Raw genomic sequence first — 18,665 nt, forward strand, 5'->3', positions numbered from 1 at the left:
CTAGGGGCGCCGGGCCGGGCGATCGAACGGCCGCACTCGCGCGCCGGGGCCCTCGCCAGGCGCTCTGCGCCCGCAGCTCCCCGGGAACCCGCTGCCGTTGGTCGGGTCAGGGTGTCCCGGGCTGGGCGCAGTAGCCGCGGGGGCGTTGGAAGCGGCTGGTGTAGTTTGTGGAGAAGAGGCCGCGAGGCATTAGGCCTGCGCGGAGAAGGGCAGCGGGGCCCGCTCTCTTCTGTGGCCCTGATGGTGGCCGCGTGGGGGTGGAGGTTGGTGACTGGCCAGTGTCTCTTTCGGGGATGACCCTGATGTGTGTCTGTGGCACCCGTTGCCATGGCTCTGGATACAGAGTAGGGTGACCAGACAGCAAGTGTGAAAAATCGGGGCAGGGGGTAATAGGAGCCTATATAAGAAAAAGACCCAAAAATCGGGACTGTCCCTATAAAATTGGGACATCTGGTCACCCTAATACAGAGTGCTTGAAATAGGGCTGAGTTCTCCTATTTATACGTCATTTGGGACAACTTTTAAGGTTACGCTCTGCTGTAGAATTGGTTTGCTCCATAAAGTAAATAAAGGGTTTTCTTATAGATGTGACTGGCTGGGGCAATGTAGAAGAGTGTCAGGAATGTTTTGAATTGATAACATGGCTGATTATATCATTTTGGAGGATGGGTTACTTAATATTTACTGGTTTTGAATGATGGAACCTATTCGGTTTGTTTTTTGAAGGACACTTTATAAAAGTTCAGAATGGAAGGGGAGCTGAGATTGGCAACTGTAGATGATGCAGTGCAGTACCAACTCTTTCTGCTACCTTGTGAACCAGGTGACCCAGACCAACACAGAGAAGTTCTTCAGCAGTACATTGAGAGGATATTGGTCCAGTTTGCACCAATATTAGTTTCTTATATCTGGCAAAATCAACCTTTTAATCTCAAATACAAACCTATTAAAGGTAAAACTACTGAATTTGTTTTCATCTGGTATAGGGTTGGATTTCCACCTGCTTAGTGACTGGCTACTATTATGAAAATAAAATATGCTGGTGGTATTACTGAGTGATGTCTGTATATCTTTGAGCCCAAGAGGAGGAGAAACTGAAACTGTTATGAGTTTGTTCACTGAAAACTCAGTTTTTTTTATAGTATTGTTAGTTTAACCCCTTTCCTCAAGTGAAAAGTTGCAAATCATTCTCCATATTTTGTTGTATTGGTACTGCAGTTATCACTAAGGTTGCCTACTGTTTATCTTGCTTTCTTTCTGTTTGATATTGCTGTTAACAGAACTACTAGCACAAAACATTCAGCATTTCAACTACTGAGTCATGTTCTGTCCCATTTCTCCCCACCCCCAGTTATACTACGTAGTGCAGCATTTCTCAAACTGGGGTCCCCGAGGGTAGTCTGGGGGGCCACGGGCCCTGCTGATCAATTCCTCCCCCTCCCTCTATCTCCTGGAGCCTACTGAAGCCAACCCGGGAGATTTTAGGTGCTAAAAGTCCAGTGGAGCTAAAGCACGTTCCCTGGCTCCGTGCTGCTCCTGGAAGTGGCCAGCACATCCCTGCGACCCTGGCGGGGGTCGCTGCATGCTACCCCCACCCCAAGCTCTGACTCCGCAACTCCCATTGGCTGGGCACTGTGGCCAATGGGAGCTGTGGAGGCAGTGCTTGTGGGCAGGGTCAGCGCTTGGAGATCCTCTTGGCCGCCCCACCTAGGAACCGCTGCCAGAGAGATGTGTTCTGGTTGCTTTCAGGAGATGCCTGAGTTAAGCGTCACCTGACCAGAGCCCGCAACCCTCACCCCCTCCCACACCTTAGCCCAAAGCCCACACCCAACCTCCTTTCCAGAGCCCACATCCCCTCCTGTACCTAAACTCCCACCCAGACCCTGCACCCCACATCTCCTGCCCCAGTCTGGTGAAAGTGAGTGAGGGTAGGGGAGTGAGGACCTGGGGGAAGAGGTAGAGTGGGGGTGGGGCCTGGGGCTGAGCAGGACAGGGGGAGCTTAGGGGTCCCTGAAAAATTATAAATCAAAATGCGGGTCCTCGGGTTGCTAAAGTTTGAGAACCGCCGACATAATGAATAGATTGAAACAAAGAGGAGTCCGGTGGCACCTTAAATACTAACCAATTTATTTGGGCATTAGTCTTTAAGGTGCCACCGGACTCCTCGTTGTTTTTGTAGATACAGACTAACACAGCTACCCCTCTCATACATAGTGAATAGATTGACTATATTTTACAGACCATTAATAGAGATCATACTGCTTAACTTCTGTCTTTGAATTCTTTTTTTAATCCCTCCTTCCAGGAGATATCCCTGCACATATTGGTGGTGTGACTAAATTTGGGGATAATATTGAAGATGAATGGTTTATTGTGTACCTCATACAGCAAATAACAAAGAAGTTTCCAGAATTAGCAGCAAGGTACCTCTAACACATTTTCAGCGTTTTGTGAAACTGTAAATTAAAGACTTCTAAGCTCCTTCAATGACAGCTATTGCTGTACTCTAAACCTCACCAGGATAATATTAGATTGCCTTTTCAAAAACACTTTTCTGTTGTCAAGATGGGGAAAACAAAAGACAAATAACTTTTCCTTCTAAAACAGCTTGAAAGTGTTAACTTGAGTCTTACCATTTACTTCAGTACATGTAGGCTAGATCCCAGGTCTTCACTTAAAACGCTGCATCGGCGCAGCTGCAGTGCATAAGTGAAGACGTTCCTATGCTGATGGGAGAGCTTTTCCTGTTGCCATAGTTAATCCACCTTCTCAAGAGGCGGTAGCTATGTCAATGAGAGAAACTCTCTCATCAACATAACACTGTCTATATGGAAAGTTAGGTCAATATAACTACGTCACACGGGTGTGGATTTTTTACATCCTGGAGCAACGTACTTATACTGATAGAGGTCTGTAGTGTAGACCTGGCCCCAGTGTTCATGTTAGACATCTGAGTTTGTGAAGTATTTATTGAAAATAGAATTCACAGTAGTGGCTTTGTACTAATGGTTTCTTGTCATATAGGAAAAGTAAGGGAAAAGAGATTAGCAGTTGAGTTGCCCACTGTTAATATGTTCAGAAAAGTACACAAGTAATTTGTCTCTTTTGCTGGTCTTTCTATAGACTGTTCATTGAGGGCCCAATTCAGCAAAGTGTGTAATCATGTGCTTAATTTTAAGCACACGCATAGTCCCTTTGAATTTAGTTAAGCATGTTCTTAAGTGCTCTGGTGTACCAGGGCCTGAGGGAGAATACGAATCTCTGTAGTTAGAATTTTAGGATTACTATATAACAATATCTTCTTAATTTTAAATTCTACTCTCCTCTAGGATAGATGAAATAAAAGTGCCTTTTAGGGTGACCAGAATATAATATGGTTAGTGCTTGACATTGCAGCATCTGTGTGTAGAAATAATATTCCCCCAGTCTTGTTCTTAATTGTGTTTCTATATAAACTGTACTTGAGCATATTGCATGTTTCCAATGTTTTCCTAATACATGGCTCAAAGAAATGAGTCCTGTTCTTGTTCATAATACAAATATGACTAAAAATTTTGCAAACCTCTTAACTTACTATCAGTGAAAGAACTCCTTCAAGTGAAGGAAACATTAGGTGACTTCAATATAGGAAAATGCAAAAAAAAAAAAATCCTGGAAACCCTATTTTAAGGCTGCTACCAAGTAAAAGGGGAAATGCCTTTCCTAAAAGGAGCAGGCAGCTGAAACCTTTAACCATGTAATGGTATGTTTCTGTCTTGTTTTAGAGGATTAAGAGGGAAATAAATCTTAAACAATGAATGTGGTTTGGGTGGGTTTTTTTTTGTTTTTGTTTTTTTTTTTTGAAGTGATGAAGCCCCCTTTCACTGAAACAATAACTGATAATTATTTGTCATTGTGCTATACAGGGCCATGTTTAATATGACACTGATTTCTATTTGGTTAGGGTTGATGACAATGATGGTGAGTTCCTGCTGATAGAAGCAGCTGACTTCCTCCCAAAGTGGTTAACACCTGAAAATAGTGTCAATCGGGTAGGTGAAATTGTCATGCAAGTGTGCAGGTGATTCGATGTATTGAGTTCATTGCAGTATTCTTTTACCCCTGCAGACTTAAAATCAAATCCCATCTTAAGCTACAAATGAAATTAGTTGACCTGTCTTATTCTCCTACTTCCATTGCAAATCTACACTTGGCACATTATTTGTAAAGGCATCTCTGGACTGAACGAGAGTCTTGTGATCAGTTGCTTGATCTCTTTGACCACAGTCTAGCCTTCTTCTGTTCTGTTTTTTAATAACTCTGCTTACCACAAAAACTTACTATAGGCTTAGCAGTTGAACACATCCAGTGCAGTTGAACATAATATGTGTTCTAACATCCCATTCATTTGAATGATGTTCTCTAGGAAACTGCTGTGGGAATGTTTGTGAATTCTGATCGCTATGAAGTAATTGATCTACACTTAGTGTATCACCATGTCGAGGTATCAGAAGTTGCAAATAAGAAGAAAGCCAGATTCATAACCTATACATGTCATCTAAATTTGTTAGTAAGAAATATTATCTAGTAGTTAAACAAGTGTGATTACCCAGCATACTTTTTCCTAACAAAATGGTTCTCACACACAGATCATGCTTAAAATTTCTGTTTTACCTTTAAAGTTACCTGAACTTCTGGAAAAGCAGCAAAGAATCCTGTGGCACCTTATAGACTAACAGACGTTTTGCAGCATGAGCTTTCGTGGGTGAATGCCCACTTCGTCGGATGCTACTCTTGCATCCGACGAAGTGGGCATTCACCCACGAAAGCTCATGCTATAAAACGTCTGTTAGTCTATAAGGTGCCACAGGATTTACAGAACCAGACTAACACGGCTACCTCTCTGATACTGAACTTCTGGGTACATAATACCAATATTACATAAAACAGTGTAAATACTGATGAAGCCTGTGTGTGGCACTACTGATATTATATAATCAGTAAATATAAGTGAGTGTCTTGGCAGCCATTAGTTTAAGTGACAGGATGGAATGATACTTATTGGCAGGGCTGTTTCTTCTCCTGAATGCTCTTTATTTGGGAAAAAAACAAAACAAAACCACCCCACAAACAAAAAAAACTACGCAACCTTCTCTGGATATATAGAGCTATTTTAGCTTCTTTACAAGGAGATCAAAAGTGCTTTGCAGATGTTCAGCAAGGAGAGAGAGAAGTGTCCTCTGTTCATCAGATGGGGAAACTGAGACACAGAGCAATTACACAGCTGGGCAGTATCAGTACTGAGATTTGATCCTAAGCCTCCCTGCCTCCTTTCTCTAAGTGTGGAGACCTCTGATGAAGACCATTTGTGCTGTTAAAGAAACTGAAATAAATTAAAAATTCATTTGACTGGACCTGTTGCCGTCAGAATTGTTCTGAATCAATGATTGAGTCATGAGTCTTCACTGCACCCAATGACGCTCTCTGAATAATTACCCCCTTTCCTCAACTTCTGCTGCTTGCATCAGTTCTCTTCTCATACTCCTCTAATTTCCAATGTGTTCTCTGTAGTTTGGATAAATGCAAAAAAGTCCATCTAATAGATAAATTCGTTAATGTGTGCATGAATATGGATGTTCCTTCTGATGTGCCATTTTGATCCTCTCTAACCATCCCTTCACATGGAGAATGTTTTTGTAACTATGTATAAATTCACCAGTCATTCATTAATTTAAGACCAGTATGGAACACTAGCAAAATTTTGCCTAATGAACATGTTACATTTTGTCAGGTTTTTTTCCACCAAGGAGAATTGTGCATCATCCCACAGCCAAAGACTCCTGGAGAGGAGCCTTGGCTACCTGCCACCAGTCCAACAATCCTGCAGGTGTTAATGCTATTGTCTGCACACCCAGAGGACTTCCTGGCCACAAACTCTATTAGAGCAGCAGTATATAAACGCATCAGTGGGTATGTGGATTATTTTTTCTGATATTCTTTACCAGAATGTTCTGATACTGAGCTGTCTAGGGAACTTACCTCCCATATCTAAGTATCCATGGTATCTAAACCATTTTCCTGTTAACTATGATGAGGTTACTCCTATCCTGACAATTGGTTTGGCATTCTTATGGTGGGGACCCTAACAACGCTAGGCCTATACACTATATTCTGATCTCAGCATTGACACCTCAGTGGTTCAGGGCTAAATGCCAGTCTTTTACAAAAGGACAACATTTCTTCATTCATGACTTCCAGGAAGGCTGACAGCAATTTGGGCCTGTCCATAGAAGTGTGTGTCTGGGCTCTCAGCTGAGAGACCAGAAGTAGAATGTCCTTCAGACCATCAACTTGCATTCAGGAATGGTCAGTAAAGATGACTGGATTGGTGGTAGAAATTCCTTCACAGAAGCTGAGCAAAATGACTGTAATTTGACTCCTCTGCTTATTAACAAGAAGCTAGACAGCTAGCCTGTTAGGCTAGTTCACAATGATGCATTTCCCCAAAACGAGGGGTGGGGAATGGGATTTCATTGATCTTGGCAAAAAAGCTTGGCTTTGCAAGTCTCTTGTAGAAACATTGCAGAAACATTATTGACTAGTATTAAAATATTCTGAAATCAAATTAGAATAGTCTGGCATAATGTACATTCTGATATTAAATGAAAGAGGAAACAGGCCTATATTAAACGGCTGGTCATGTCTGTAATATTTTTTGTATTTTGTCTGCCACAGATATCCTGAGAAAGTCCAGGCCTCCCTTCACCAAGCCCACTGTTACCTTCCAGCAGGCATTGTGGTAGTGTTGAAGCATCGCCCTGCACTGGTAGCTGCAGCAGTCCAGGCCTTTTATCTGCGAGATTCCATTGACTTACAAGCATGTCGCCCTTTCAAAACTTTCTTGCCCAACACACGTGTCATGACTTCAGTAAGTCTGCCTGTAACTTATTGCCATTCTACTGACTGCTTGATTGATGGATATACTGTTTGTTCTGTAGTCATGTTAGGAAATGTCTGGCTTTCAATTTTAAAACAGTATGTTTACTAATTAATTTTTCTTGAGGGCAGTCATGAATTACTGTTTGCTTTAGGAATGTTGTGTCTTACCACTATATAGTCAAACAGTAATGGGAACTAGATGATTATAGACTCCAAAAAGTTTTGTGCCACCCTTCCCCAAAACAACCCTAAAATTAGAAAAAGTCTACATTCCTTTTATCTGTGCTTTCTTTCTCCTTCTGCCCCAATAACTAGGGGAAACTCCTTTTTCAAACCTTACTGTGCAGGGTGGATGGAACTTTGCCACTCTTTTTCTTCCTTCCATTGCTCCCAACCCCATTCTTCACCAGAGTGAGGCCTCTCAGCAGCCACCTGCTGACTTTATTTATACAAGAAGGCCTCACTGAAGTCATCCAGCTCCCAGAAGGAGGATATTGGAATTCTGACATAAAAATGGGGGGCAAATCACCAATCTTTAAGTAACATTGTGTTACTTTTAACAACTGCAGGTGTAAAATAAATTTCAGACAAAAGTATGGCTTTTTATTTAAGTTGGTATCTCTTCTAGAAAATCATGCTACAATATGTATATTTATTTTTAATTTTGATATTTACAGGTCACATTCACTAAATGTTTATATGCACAATTAATGCAGCAGAAGTTTGTTCCAGACAGGCGCAGTGGATATACATTGCCTTCCCCTGTACACCATCAATACAAAGCACATGAGCTAGGCATGAAACTGGTAATGTCTTTTTTACATGTCTCCTACACTTATGTTTTGTTTTTGTTTTCCCTTCTAGTTCATATTTTTGGGGGTGGTTGAATCATTAGGGGGTGCCTCTTTATTTTCCCCTGGCTTGCTTACAGAGGGAACTTGGAGCCAAACAGCAACTTACATCCCCAAAAGGATGCTGTATCAGACAGCTGTAGAGGACTGTTTTTACAGATTAGGCATGGGTATTTCCTCCAAGTACTTTCCCTTTAAGCAAATCCATTCCTTTTTCTCAAACTTTACTCTCTCCCCATCTCAATCTAGTTCCCAGCTATGCTTCTCCCAAGTCATTAAAGAGAGAATCTTCCACTCTTCTTGCAGGAGTCTTGTCTGTCCTAGAAAAATAGGAACCCATAACTGATTACTAGTGCATCTCCTCCACTGGAAGTTGTACCAGAAGGATCCAGATATTCTTACCACCATGTTGTCTTTGTTGAAAAACTAAGTCTTATTCTAGGAAAATGGAAATGAGACCTTCACAAAGATGAAAGATCTCCTTTGTCCTTGCAGCCCAGAAGAAATGGATGGGCCTCCTCTTGAAGCCTGTCAACACATCTTAATCACTTGTTAGGATTGCTGCTGAGTGTCATGGGCAGGGATCCTACTTTTCCATGATAAAAAACCCAAAATGCTCTGACTAAAACAAATCCCATAAAAATCTGTCTTTTTCTGTGATTGAAATGAATTCCTGAACTTTAGTTTCTCTAGCCACAATATATATAGATATCAGTTGAACACAATGCTTTATTGATATATTTACAATTTTTAAAGTGACAGCCAAAGACCTGCCACCCAGGGCTGACAGTCCAAGCCCTACCTATTCTCCTGATTATCTGAATTTTTGATTATCCAATCTGGCCCCAGTCCCAATTAGATCAGATAATCGGGGTTCCACTATATATATATAAAATGTATAAAATAGTTTCCCACAAAATGTAAAGAACTAAAGATTCTTTGTTTAAAAACAAACAAACAAACCCCACTTTTTTCCCTGCAGCAAATGGATTTCTAGGATCCCTGGTCATGGGCCACCCCCTTGCTATTCTGGAAGTTGAGAACTCTGCCTCTGCAGTACTCCGAGGCCATCATGTCCCAGGGAGCAGGCATCAAATCATTTATCTCGTGACAAAGTCAGGAGCTTACCACTACTGATTTCTCTGTGCAGTCATTTAAAGTGAACTTCAAGAAATGTGTCATATTTAAGAACCTATGTTTCCTGCATCTCTTATATAGGCTCATGGCTTTGAAATATTATGCTCCAAGTGCAATACAGTTTCTCCTGATTCCAAGAGGCAAGTATTAAACACCCCGTTTTGGGCTGGTTTCCTCAACAGCTTGAAGACAAATAATTATTTCAAGGTAAGGAACTGTCTCTGTCTCTTTTTGTATAACTCAGGAAAAACAAAACCAGCTTTCAAATTTCAGTCAGAATTTACAGCAGATTTTAGGTAGCGGCTGAGGGACATAATTCCTCTCATCATGAAAGATAAGCTCATGTCATGGGAGAGACCACTCCTAAATTCTGTATACAGTTCTTTTTCATTCCCTTCCTCCACCCCACCAAATAGTTTAAAATAAAATGTCTTTACAAATGAAAAGACATTGTAGGATTTGGAGATGAGCTCCTACCTACCATGAATGAGAGGATAGGCTTGAAGGAAGCCAAAATTACAAGTGCTGTTACATGCAAGTGCTTTTATTTGTATATATTGAAAACAATAATATCAAATAGTAAATGTATTGGGAATATAGTTTTGTAATGATTTTGTTTCACAAATCAAATATACTTAAATTCCACACTTGGAATTTAACATCATGCACGTTGATCCCTCTGGTCTCCTGCAGCTGATGATTTAAAAAAAAAAACAAAAAAAAACCAAAGTCTCTTAATTCTGACCTGTCATTCCTTGGCTTATAGTTTAAGTTGACAAGTCCTAACCTTTTTAGTATGTTTGCAAAATATTATTAAATGAAAAAGAAGTACACTCCTGCAACACCACACTTACAAATGTAAATGTGCAAACATCAGGAAATTCATCTGTGGTTCTCACAGCAGCTGTAACCCTGCCTCTTTTTTGTTATATATTAATATATTCAGTGTGGTTGCTGCTGTGGGAACCATAACTTTGCATTTCCTGATTTCTTTGTGTGTAAGATCAACTATATTGCTGCATAGCACTTCTTTGGCATGTTTTCTTTTCTTTTTAATTCATGTGCTACTATTAGCAAAATGTATGCCCATTTTCTGCCCTCTACTTTGTGTGTAAATGGGGAAAGTAGTATAATTTACATCATTGTTGCTAGAGAGACTAGGTGCATGAGGTAATATCTGTGTAATCTCAAAAACTTGTCTCTTTCACCACTAGAAGTTGGTCCAATAATAGATTTACCTCACCTGCCTTGTCTCGCTAGTATTCTAGGACCAACACTGCTACAATAATACTACAAACCACTATTGTTATGGTCACTGCTTAATTGCTCCCGTTTACTCCAGGCTGCACTAAGTAGGATTTGTTCCTAAAGAGCCAATGTATGCAAACCAATAACTAGGGCCCTGCCAAATTCATGGCCCATTTTGGTCACTTTCACCGTTACAGGATTTTAAAAATAATAAATTTCACAATTTCAGCTATTTACATCTGAAATTTCACAGTGTTGTAATTGTAAGGGTCCTGACCCATAAAGAAGGGTTTTTTGGGGGGGTTGGGGGGACCACAAGGTTATTGTGGGGGTTTGCAATACTGCTACCCTGATTTCTGCGCTGCTGCTGGTGGCAGCACTGCCTTCAGAGCTGAGCAGCTGGAGAGCAGCGGCTGCTGGCTAGGAGCCCAGCTCTGAAGGCAGAGCAGCCGCCAGCAGCAGTGCAGAAGTAAGGATGGTATGGTATATTGCTACCCTTCTGCACTGCTGCTTACAGAGCTGGGCCCTCAGTCAGCAGCTGCCACTCTTTGCCCACCCAGTTCTGAAAGCAGCAGCGCAGAAGTAAGGATGGCATGATATGGCATTGCTACCCTTACTTCACCAGCAGCAGTGTAGGGGAACTGCTTTCAGAGCTGGGTGCCTGCTTACAGCCACCAGTCTCCAGCCCCCCAGCTCTGAAGGCAGTGCAGAAGTAAGGGTAGCAATACTGCAGTCCCCCTGAAAATAACCTTGTGATTTCCCCTGCAACTCCCTTTTGGATCAGGACCCCACAGTTTGAGAAATGCTGGTCTCCCCTGTGAAATCTGTACAGTATAGGGTAAAAGCACACAAAAGACCAGATTTCATGGTCCATAACACATTTTTCATGGCCAATGAATTTGGTAAGGCCCTACCAATAACTAAGCAAGGAAACAGCATTGTGATATTCACCCCCATTTCACTACTAGTGGCAGTTCCTCTGGACACTGCTATGAAAAGGAAGTTGAGGGAGGATTTGATACACTAGTGTTGGTGACCTGTTTTAAATAGGGAGAACTGGAAGGATCTGCTAAGTACCTGGACCAGCTGCATATGGCAGAGAATTACTTCCAGCAGTCTGTTATCAAGCCTGAAAGGTAAGAGTTACTGTAAACTGATATTGTTAATGTCTGTATGTTCAATTATATTTCATGGGATTTTACAGATGTGGGGGATTTTTTCTTTTAGCTCTGTTGCTCTGAGTCCAGGTGAAGAAATCTTGACCTTGCTACAGACGTTATCCTTTAATTTGGATGAACTTGAAAAAGAAGCTGCCAGTCTTCCTCCTGAGGATGGTGAGTGAAGGTGGTGTCATGGGAAATTAGGCACTGCTCTTTATATAACAAATGGATATATAGAAGTTCAGTCTCCATGTATATTCAATTTCAGCCTTTGTGCTGAGACTGCCACAAGCTCTACTTGTGCACTCTACTACTTTGGATAACCAGTTTGTTTTCTGTAAGCCACCAAATACGAGTTGGTCTGTTGGCCCAGTGATAAAATGGTGTCAGAGGTATTTGTCAAGTGACCTCTTCCACCAACCCCTTTATAGCTTTTCTCATTATCAGGCATTTCAGTATTTCCATATAAAGTATTCGTGATTTACAATAAGTAGGCATTGTGTTAACATTCATCTTGCTGATCAATATTTCCCCCATTTTAAAGTGACAGTATTCCAAATGTGATCTTGTAGGTTGACAAATATGTTCCCTTTCTGTTATTTCAGATGATGGTTGGTTGGAGATCTCTCCAGATGATCTGGATCAGATTCTGAGTGAGGCGTCAGGTAGAAATGAGTCAATTCCTCCCTCAAATGAGGAAGATCAGAAGTATGATTTGGCAGAGGTCACTGAAAGCATGAAGGCTTTTATATCTAAAGTCTCAACACATGAAGGAGCAGAAACTCCATGGTATTTGTTTAAATATCTGGCATGGTGTATGTAGTGCATTGCTCTTTTATGTTGTAACCCTATTAGTAATGCTGCAGTTCTGGTAAGGATTCAGCTTTTCAAGCCAGCATAGCTCTAAGCTTGAGTGATTTGTTAATGTCACTAGAACCCTGAAACCGAATTACATTCTTAGTTTATATACACGTCTATAACATGTTGAGCTGGTACTGGTAAAAATATCTGAACACTGTCTTATTTTCCAAAATTCTCACTTCAGTTTTATGTTTGAATCCATTTTTCTTAACTTAGGTTGTGCCCATCACCACAGTGTGCGAACAACACTGGAGCTCTTTGGATTGTATACATCTGAGGATGGTTGTCTTATTGTGTATTGTGATTTTTTCTGACCACAGAAAATTATTAAAAATGTCCCTAATCAGGCTGCACATAGACAAAATTTTAACTTATGGCTATGTTGGGAGCGCCAGACCTCTTAAGATGAAGATCATACATTAGCATAATATCTTAGAATTCATAAAGGTAAACATTCCAAGTAAGCAGTACAGAACAGCAGTGTGTTATCAGTGTGTAACACGTACTTTCTTATATCTAACAAAAATAAGGAAGTGCTGCGCATTCCAAAACAGCCCAAAGAGTGAAAAAAAATCCTCACTGTAGGTGTTTCAGTATTTTCTCACTTGCTTATTTGACAGTAACACAGCTGCTAAGTTTCTTGTTACACTAAGCAAGATATTCAGCGTAAACGTTAACAGCCACCTCTTACTTACAAGTAAGTATAAGGTGCAGTGGTGGTTCTGTTTCAGCATTATAGATGTTGAGAATGTGTAGCAAGTCCTTACTTTTAAGAGCTTGAGAGTGGGCTATTTTGAGTGGGCTGTTGTGAATTTTTTAAATAGCTACATTAATACTAAGACTAGAAGCATAATTCTACATATGAACATCTGTTAACAGATTTAGAGCCTCATCAGTTCCCACTCCCCTTATTTTTACCCACTTTAAAGTGTAAGAACTTGATTTGGATCATGTATGCAGATGTCTGACACATTCAGAGAAGCTGATTTATTTTTTTCTAAGATTCTCTCTCAAACAATATTCTGATCTCATATTTGGGTAAATCAAGCCCATGGGTGTTTTCCCCAGGCAGGTCTTCAAAGTCCCAGACATTCTCTTGAAGGCTGTGCATAGCGTAGCATGCCTCCCCTCCTCTCCAGAAGAATACTGATCATGTCTTCCTTGGGTTGTTGGGCACCCAATTCAGCCAGCAGGGAGCAATGTGAGTCTCTTACTATCCTTCCCACTCCATGTCAGCTTTCCATGTGCACGACTTTCCATGTCACTCTCAGCACCTCCTGTCCTTGGGCTAAGCCCTTGAGCATGGCAGTGTATTGCACTGCCACTAGATCACCAGACCAACACCCCAAACTTTTCACTCTTAATTCTGCCATGGTTGATGCCAAATGTTCTTGCCCAAGGATACCACACCAGATGTACAAGAGAATGGATTCATGGAGTAATTGTTCTTAAATTTCAGGTCACCTGCTGAGGACTGTGTCACCTTTGATGTTGACTCTTTTACAGATGCTTTAGACAGAATATTAGGTGAGATCTAGTTTCTTTATTAACATGCTGCTCTGTTTCCTGGCCATCCATATACATTGCATTGACTTGATTTGTATATAGGTGCAGACTCAGAAGAGCTGGACTCAGATGATCTGGATGAAGAGGAGCAGTTTGAGTTCTTGGACAGCGATGAAGACTTGGATTCTGAAGCCCATGGTCAAGAGGAACAGGCATTGCCAAACAAAATGATAGGAAGTCTAAGATCATACATGAATGACATGGACTGCGAACTGACACACACCAATGTTGGTAAAAGCTTCATCACCCCAAGGAAAGTGGTATGTATGCTTTGGGTTTTTTAATATCTCTCCTTCCATGAAAGAGGAGGTAGGGAGTAGAATAATAATCTAAGCATACGTGGCTGATGCACATGCTCAGAGATCAGGAACTCTTTCCAAAGAAATATCCTATGTGCAAACAATGTGTGCTGTAGCTATACCGCTAAACTGATTCCGTATATAAAAAAGCTAAACTTTTGGCTTCCACAGTAGCTTCAAATCCTGGCTTCATTTCTCCATATCCTTCTCTTGGGACTTCTTCTGCATGATGATTCTGATAGTGAGATTGTTTGGTTCACTGGTCCCCAACGCGGTGCCTGAGGGCGCCATGGTGCCCACCGGGGCATTTATGTGCGCCTGCCTAGTGCCCAGCAGGGGAGAGAAGCCGCGGCCCCGCACCTGCCGAGGACGGAGAAGTATGGGGCTGCAGGCCCTGGTGTTCTCGGTCCCAGTCAGGCGCGGCACTGCGGCTTAAGCCGGAGAGCAGGCACGGCCCCGCACCTGCCGGGGACAGAGAATTCCGGGGCTGCGGGCGCAGGTGTTCTCAGTCCGTGGCAGGCGCGGGGCAGTGGCTTAAGCTGGAGAGAAGCCGCAGCCCCACGCCTGCCAGGGACAGAGAACTCCAGGGCTGCTTGGGGCGGCAAAAAGCCGGGAGCTGGCCCTGGCCAGAGCCCTGCCTCTGGAGAGCCAGAGTATCATCCCCTGGAGCTGAGCCCGGGCTGCGGCGGCGAGAAGGGCTCCCGGAGTGTGTTAGGAGCCGGGGAGGGAGGGAAGCGGGGTCAGGGAGGCAGGAGGGGTCCTGCTGCCGCCAGGGCCAGCTTTAGGCCTATTCTACCAATTCCCCTGAATCGGGCCCTTCGCCTAAGAGGGCCCCGCACTCAGTGAGAATCCCTTCCCTGGCTAGAGGCGCCTTTTAAATTTTTACTCACCTGGCGGCGCTTCGGGTCTTCAGCGGCACTTTGGCGGTGGGTCCTTCAGTGCTGCTGAAGTCCTGGAGCGAGTGAAAGACCCACCGCCGAAGTGCCGCTGAAGACTCGGAGCACCGCCCGGTGAGTACACGCCCCACGTGTTTTTTTTACGTGTGTGTGTGGGGGGGGGGGGGGTTAAAGTCATCCCTGCCGGGGCCCTGTCGAAACTGTTCGAATTGGGCCCCGCACCTCCTAAAGCCGGCCCTGGCTGCCGCTACCATTACTGTCACTGCTGCTGCTCTGAGTCTCCCCAGGGTGGCGCGGCGTTTCACGGCCCAAGTGGGCTGTGCAGGGCACCGCCGGGCTGGGCAGGGGGCGCGGATCCCGGCTCGCGTGCTGATGGGGCGAGTGGCTGGGCAGCCCGAGCTGCCAGGGGAGAGGCAGAGCCCGGCTCCGAGCAGAGCAGTGGGGGATACTGCTCCACCAGGGGATCCCCGCGGCTCGGGCACCAGGGGGTCAGTGTCCCTCCTCTTGGCTTTGCCTGCACAGGGCTGGGGAAGCAGCCATCAGTGCCTGCCCCTCTCGGCCGTTGCACCCCCCATCCCACTCGTAGCCTCTTCAATTGTACCTCCCCCCCATCGCTCCTTCGCCAAACCCCTTCCCCTTGTACTCTCCCTTCACCCGCACCTTTCCCCTTGTACCCTCCCCCAGCTCTCTCCTCCCGCACCGCCCCCTTCCCCTGCACCTTTCTCCCACAACCCTCCTGATACCCCCTCTCCTCCTCCACCCTCCTCCACGAGTACATCACACCCCCCTTCTCTGCCAGCGTAGAGCCCCCAAGCACCCCCATACCCGCTCCTCTGCCTGAACCCTCTTTACTAGATCCCCATCCCTTTCCAGGTACAAGATTTGAGGGTTAGTCTCTATGCCTTCCATGTGCATTTGGGTGCGGGTGGGACATACTGGACTTTAACTTGGCTTCTAAACTATCTGCTTAACTCACTTGTGGGGGTTTTTCCTCCCCTGCCTTGATTGTGAAGAGTAATTCTGGTAGTTTCATAGATCAGTCTGTGCCTTCCCTGCTGTCTTAGTCAGGAGCTTCTACCACTATGGTTGCTTTTCACCCTGTACCACCAGTGATTGTCATAAAGAACCTACATGTAATCAAATATTTGTCTTTAAAATTTATTCTCTGTATGTGCTACAGGCTCGTTCTGCTAAAGAACCTCTGTCTCGAGATGCTGACTGTGCCTTAGAAGATGATTCTGATGCAGGAGATACTGATTTGACACCTGTGGATGTAGATCTGAACCTAGTGACTAACCTGCTGGAATCATATAGTGCTCAAGCTGGACTTGCAGGACCTGCTTCTAACATCCTACAGAGTATGGGAGTGCATTTACCTGAAAATTCAGACCATAGATGCATTAATAGCAGAGCAAAGGATTAATCTGTTATCCTGGTTCAGAGGACAGTTTGTGCTTCTACTCCCATCCTGCAGAGTAGCAGTGGTATAGCAGACACTGTGAATGGTTTCAGTACTAAACACTTCAATACATTTTACATGGCTTTAGATGTGTGTGCAAAATACTTACCTGGTTGTCTGATCTGTTAAATGCAAAAAGTTGCCTTGGGAATAAAGCAGTCTTCTCTTGTGCTAATATATTTTAGAAAAATTGTGAAGAGTGTTCTGATTTGAATGAAAATTTCCTATGTCTATTATAAAAGCTGTGTATCCAATATAAAGGTCATCTAGGTGATACTGGCACTCTGGGAAGACTCCAGGTCTTGCTTTCTTTTCCTTTGCCACTCACAATTTTTTTGGCCCTTTTAGCCATTAATGTTTTATTTTAGTGGCTAAAATGTGGATGAGATGCAGATCCTCTTGAAATGCTGCTATGTCAAGAAGGATATAATAGGTCATACACCAGCAGTAGTACCCTCTTCTGTCGTCTGCTTTTTGCTGTTGATATGCACAAACATCTGTCTGCCCAACAAGCACCCACTGACACACACAGGTTCTAAAGTACAAAAGCTTCAGTGTAAGCAGTTTTGATGAGTAGTGAAAACTATACAGATTTCTTCAAATAATGGAGAATTGTAGATTTACCAGCCTGGGTATTTTAATATATTTTTCTATAAGCATTTTTCTAATTTATTTAAATAAAGATATTTAAAAGTACAACTTGGCTGCTGTAACTTTTTTTTTTCCTTTGAAGTTGCACTTATTTTTCTCAGGGCAGTATTGGAAATCCTCAAAATTAAAAAGCATTTCTCAACACCATTGTATTTGAAAGAAAGCTTGTGACCAAACTTGGCTTTTGTTTATTTGAACTACCTACTACCTCAGGTGGCTGAAAAATGATTTTGTGCCAACAGTATCTGTATGTGGGCCCAATCTAAACAAGTCTGTCTTGCTTTAATAAAAGTTTAATTGGAAGACATTCAACATTTTGTTTCTATACCGAATTGAAAAGCTTAAAGTTAAATCAGTTAAAGCTAGGTAGCAAACCTTTTAGGTTATGCATATGAAGACTATCTTATATTCCTCTAGTTATTTCAAATAAATATAGAAAAGGTTCCTCCTTCACTTACTTGTCAAGATTTTGATTAGTTTTTCTGTGTAGTTTCCTTAACAGTTAACATAGGCACCTTAATTAGTGTAGGAAAAGCTCCATTTTTTGTTTTGGAGATTAGTACGGTCGAACTCTCAAGGAAGCAAAAGCCTGAATACCGACCAGTCCTAGCAGGCAAGTGAAGGCAGAACTGATTTTCTAAGTATTGTTCTTAAATACATTTGAAAGTCTGAACATAAGTTAGTCGCTTGAAATTGCAAATAGATTTTTATTAAAAAAAAAAAGTACAAAAATTCTGCCATTTTCTTGATGCTAAAGAAGAGGAGATTAGTAACTGGTTTCTTATACTGCTGATGTTGAATGTCACACCAGTATTCCAGTCACCACCAGCAGGAGGCTTATTAGATCTCTGTTATAAGAGAGGCAACCTGTCCAGTTCCCAGACCAGGTGAGTTGAAAGTTAGAAAGAGAAATCTTTAAATGGTTTAAATTGTCATACTTCCTGTGAAGTCACTGGCTGAGGCTCTGCCACAACCTTGCTGAGATACCTTGGCCTGTGTCTGTTTTCCCATTTGTAAAATTTAATAGTTTGCCCACATTTGTAGAGTTTTTTATGTATCTCTGATAAGATGCTGTAAGTGCCAGAATTTGACTGTACAGGGACAAAGTGAAAAATACCCTAAATTATTAATGGTCAATGTAAAATACAGCGCAAAACTGCTGCAGTTTCTTCTAGGCTCTCCTACTGCTGATTGTTGTCTTGATGTTATCTGTCTTAGTTAAATCCCTGTCATTAAGAATTTTATTTATTCCAACCATTTATATTTATCAATTCTTATACTCATCTCAGGTTGTTGTACAATTACCCACATTATAATTCAGCATCTAAGATTAGTTAAATGCTGTAATAAACATTGCCATCTTGCCTTCCTGATTTTTGGAATAATGTACTAAAACATTTTTGCTTTTAATTATAATAGAATTTTATGGTGAGTGAAGTCTGATGGTATCCCAGTATGGTAACCAAGTGGGGAGGAACAGTGTTTCTTAACTTGCTGTCAAAGTTTTGGGTGTGATAAAATTCCCTGGTTCAGTTGAATATCCGCTTCTGTTGCAGAAGTATTTATGTAGAACTTCTGACAATTTAACTTTTTCCTACTTGTAGCCTGAAGCCTGGGAC

The 18,665-nt window shown here is 42.5% G+C and overlaps 1 protein-coding gene across 2 annotated transcripts; it reads left to right on the plus strand.

Annotated features, from left to right (window-relative positions):
• Window positions 1–106: 106 nt before the first annotated feature.
• On the plus strand, window positions 107–17,091 carry ECD (ecdysoneless cell cycle regulator). 2 transcript variants are annotated; one of them, XM_039546428.1, is made up of 14 exons: window positions 107–263; window positions 727–952; window positions 2,306–2,423; window positions 3,944–4,031; window positions 5,771–5,949; window positions 6,715–6,907; window positions 7,596–7,724; window positions 8,988–9,113; window positions 11,205–11,290; window positions 11,382–11,488; window positions 11,920–12,103; window positions 13,635–13,702; window positions 13,790–14,001; window positions 16,117–17,091. In XM_039546428.1, exons 2-14 carry the CDS (start codon window positions 748–750, stop codon window positions 16,357–16,359), a joined length of 1,938 nt encoding a protein of 645 aa, XP_039402362.1. In that variant the 5' UTR covers window positions 107–263; window positions 727–747; the 3' UTR covers window positions 16,360–17,091. The 2 variants fall into 2 exon arrangements, with proteins under 2 accessions (XP_039402362.1, XP_039402361.1); XM_039546427.1 differs by lacking the exon at window positions 107–263 and having other exon boundaries at window positions 748–952; window positions 13,784–14,001; window positions 16,117–16,359.
• Window positions 17,092–18,665: the final 1,574 nt, after the last annotated feature.

This window comes from Mauremys reevesii, linkage group 7, assembly GCF_016161935.1.
Source record: "Mauremys reevesii isolate NIE-2019 linkage group 7, ASM1616193v1, whole genome shotgun sequence".
NCBI classification, from domain to species: domain Eukaryota; kingdom Metazoa; phylum Chordata; order Testudines; family Geoemydidae; genus Mauremys; species Mauremys reevesii.

Bases quoted from the DNA above. Each gene is read 5' to 3' on its own strand.
- ECD (XM_039546427.1), top strand. From the start codon at position 748: ATGGAAGGGGAGCTGAGATTGGCAACTGTAGATGATGCAGTGCAGTAC. The intron at 11,291-11,381 runs GTAAGAGTTACT...TTTTTCTTTTAG, and splicing joins TCTGTTATCAAGCCTGAAAG to CTCTGTTGCTCTGAGTCCAG. The intron at 13,703-13,783 runs GTGAGATCTAGT...ATTTGTATATAG, and splicing joins TGCTTTAGACAGAATATTAG to GTGCAGACTCAGAAGAGCTG.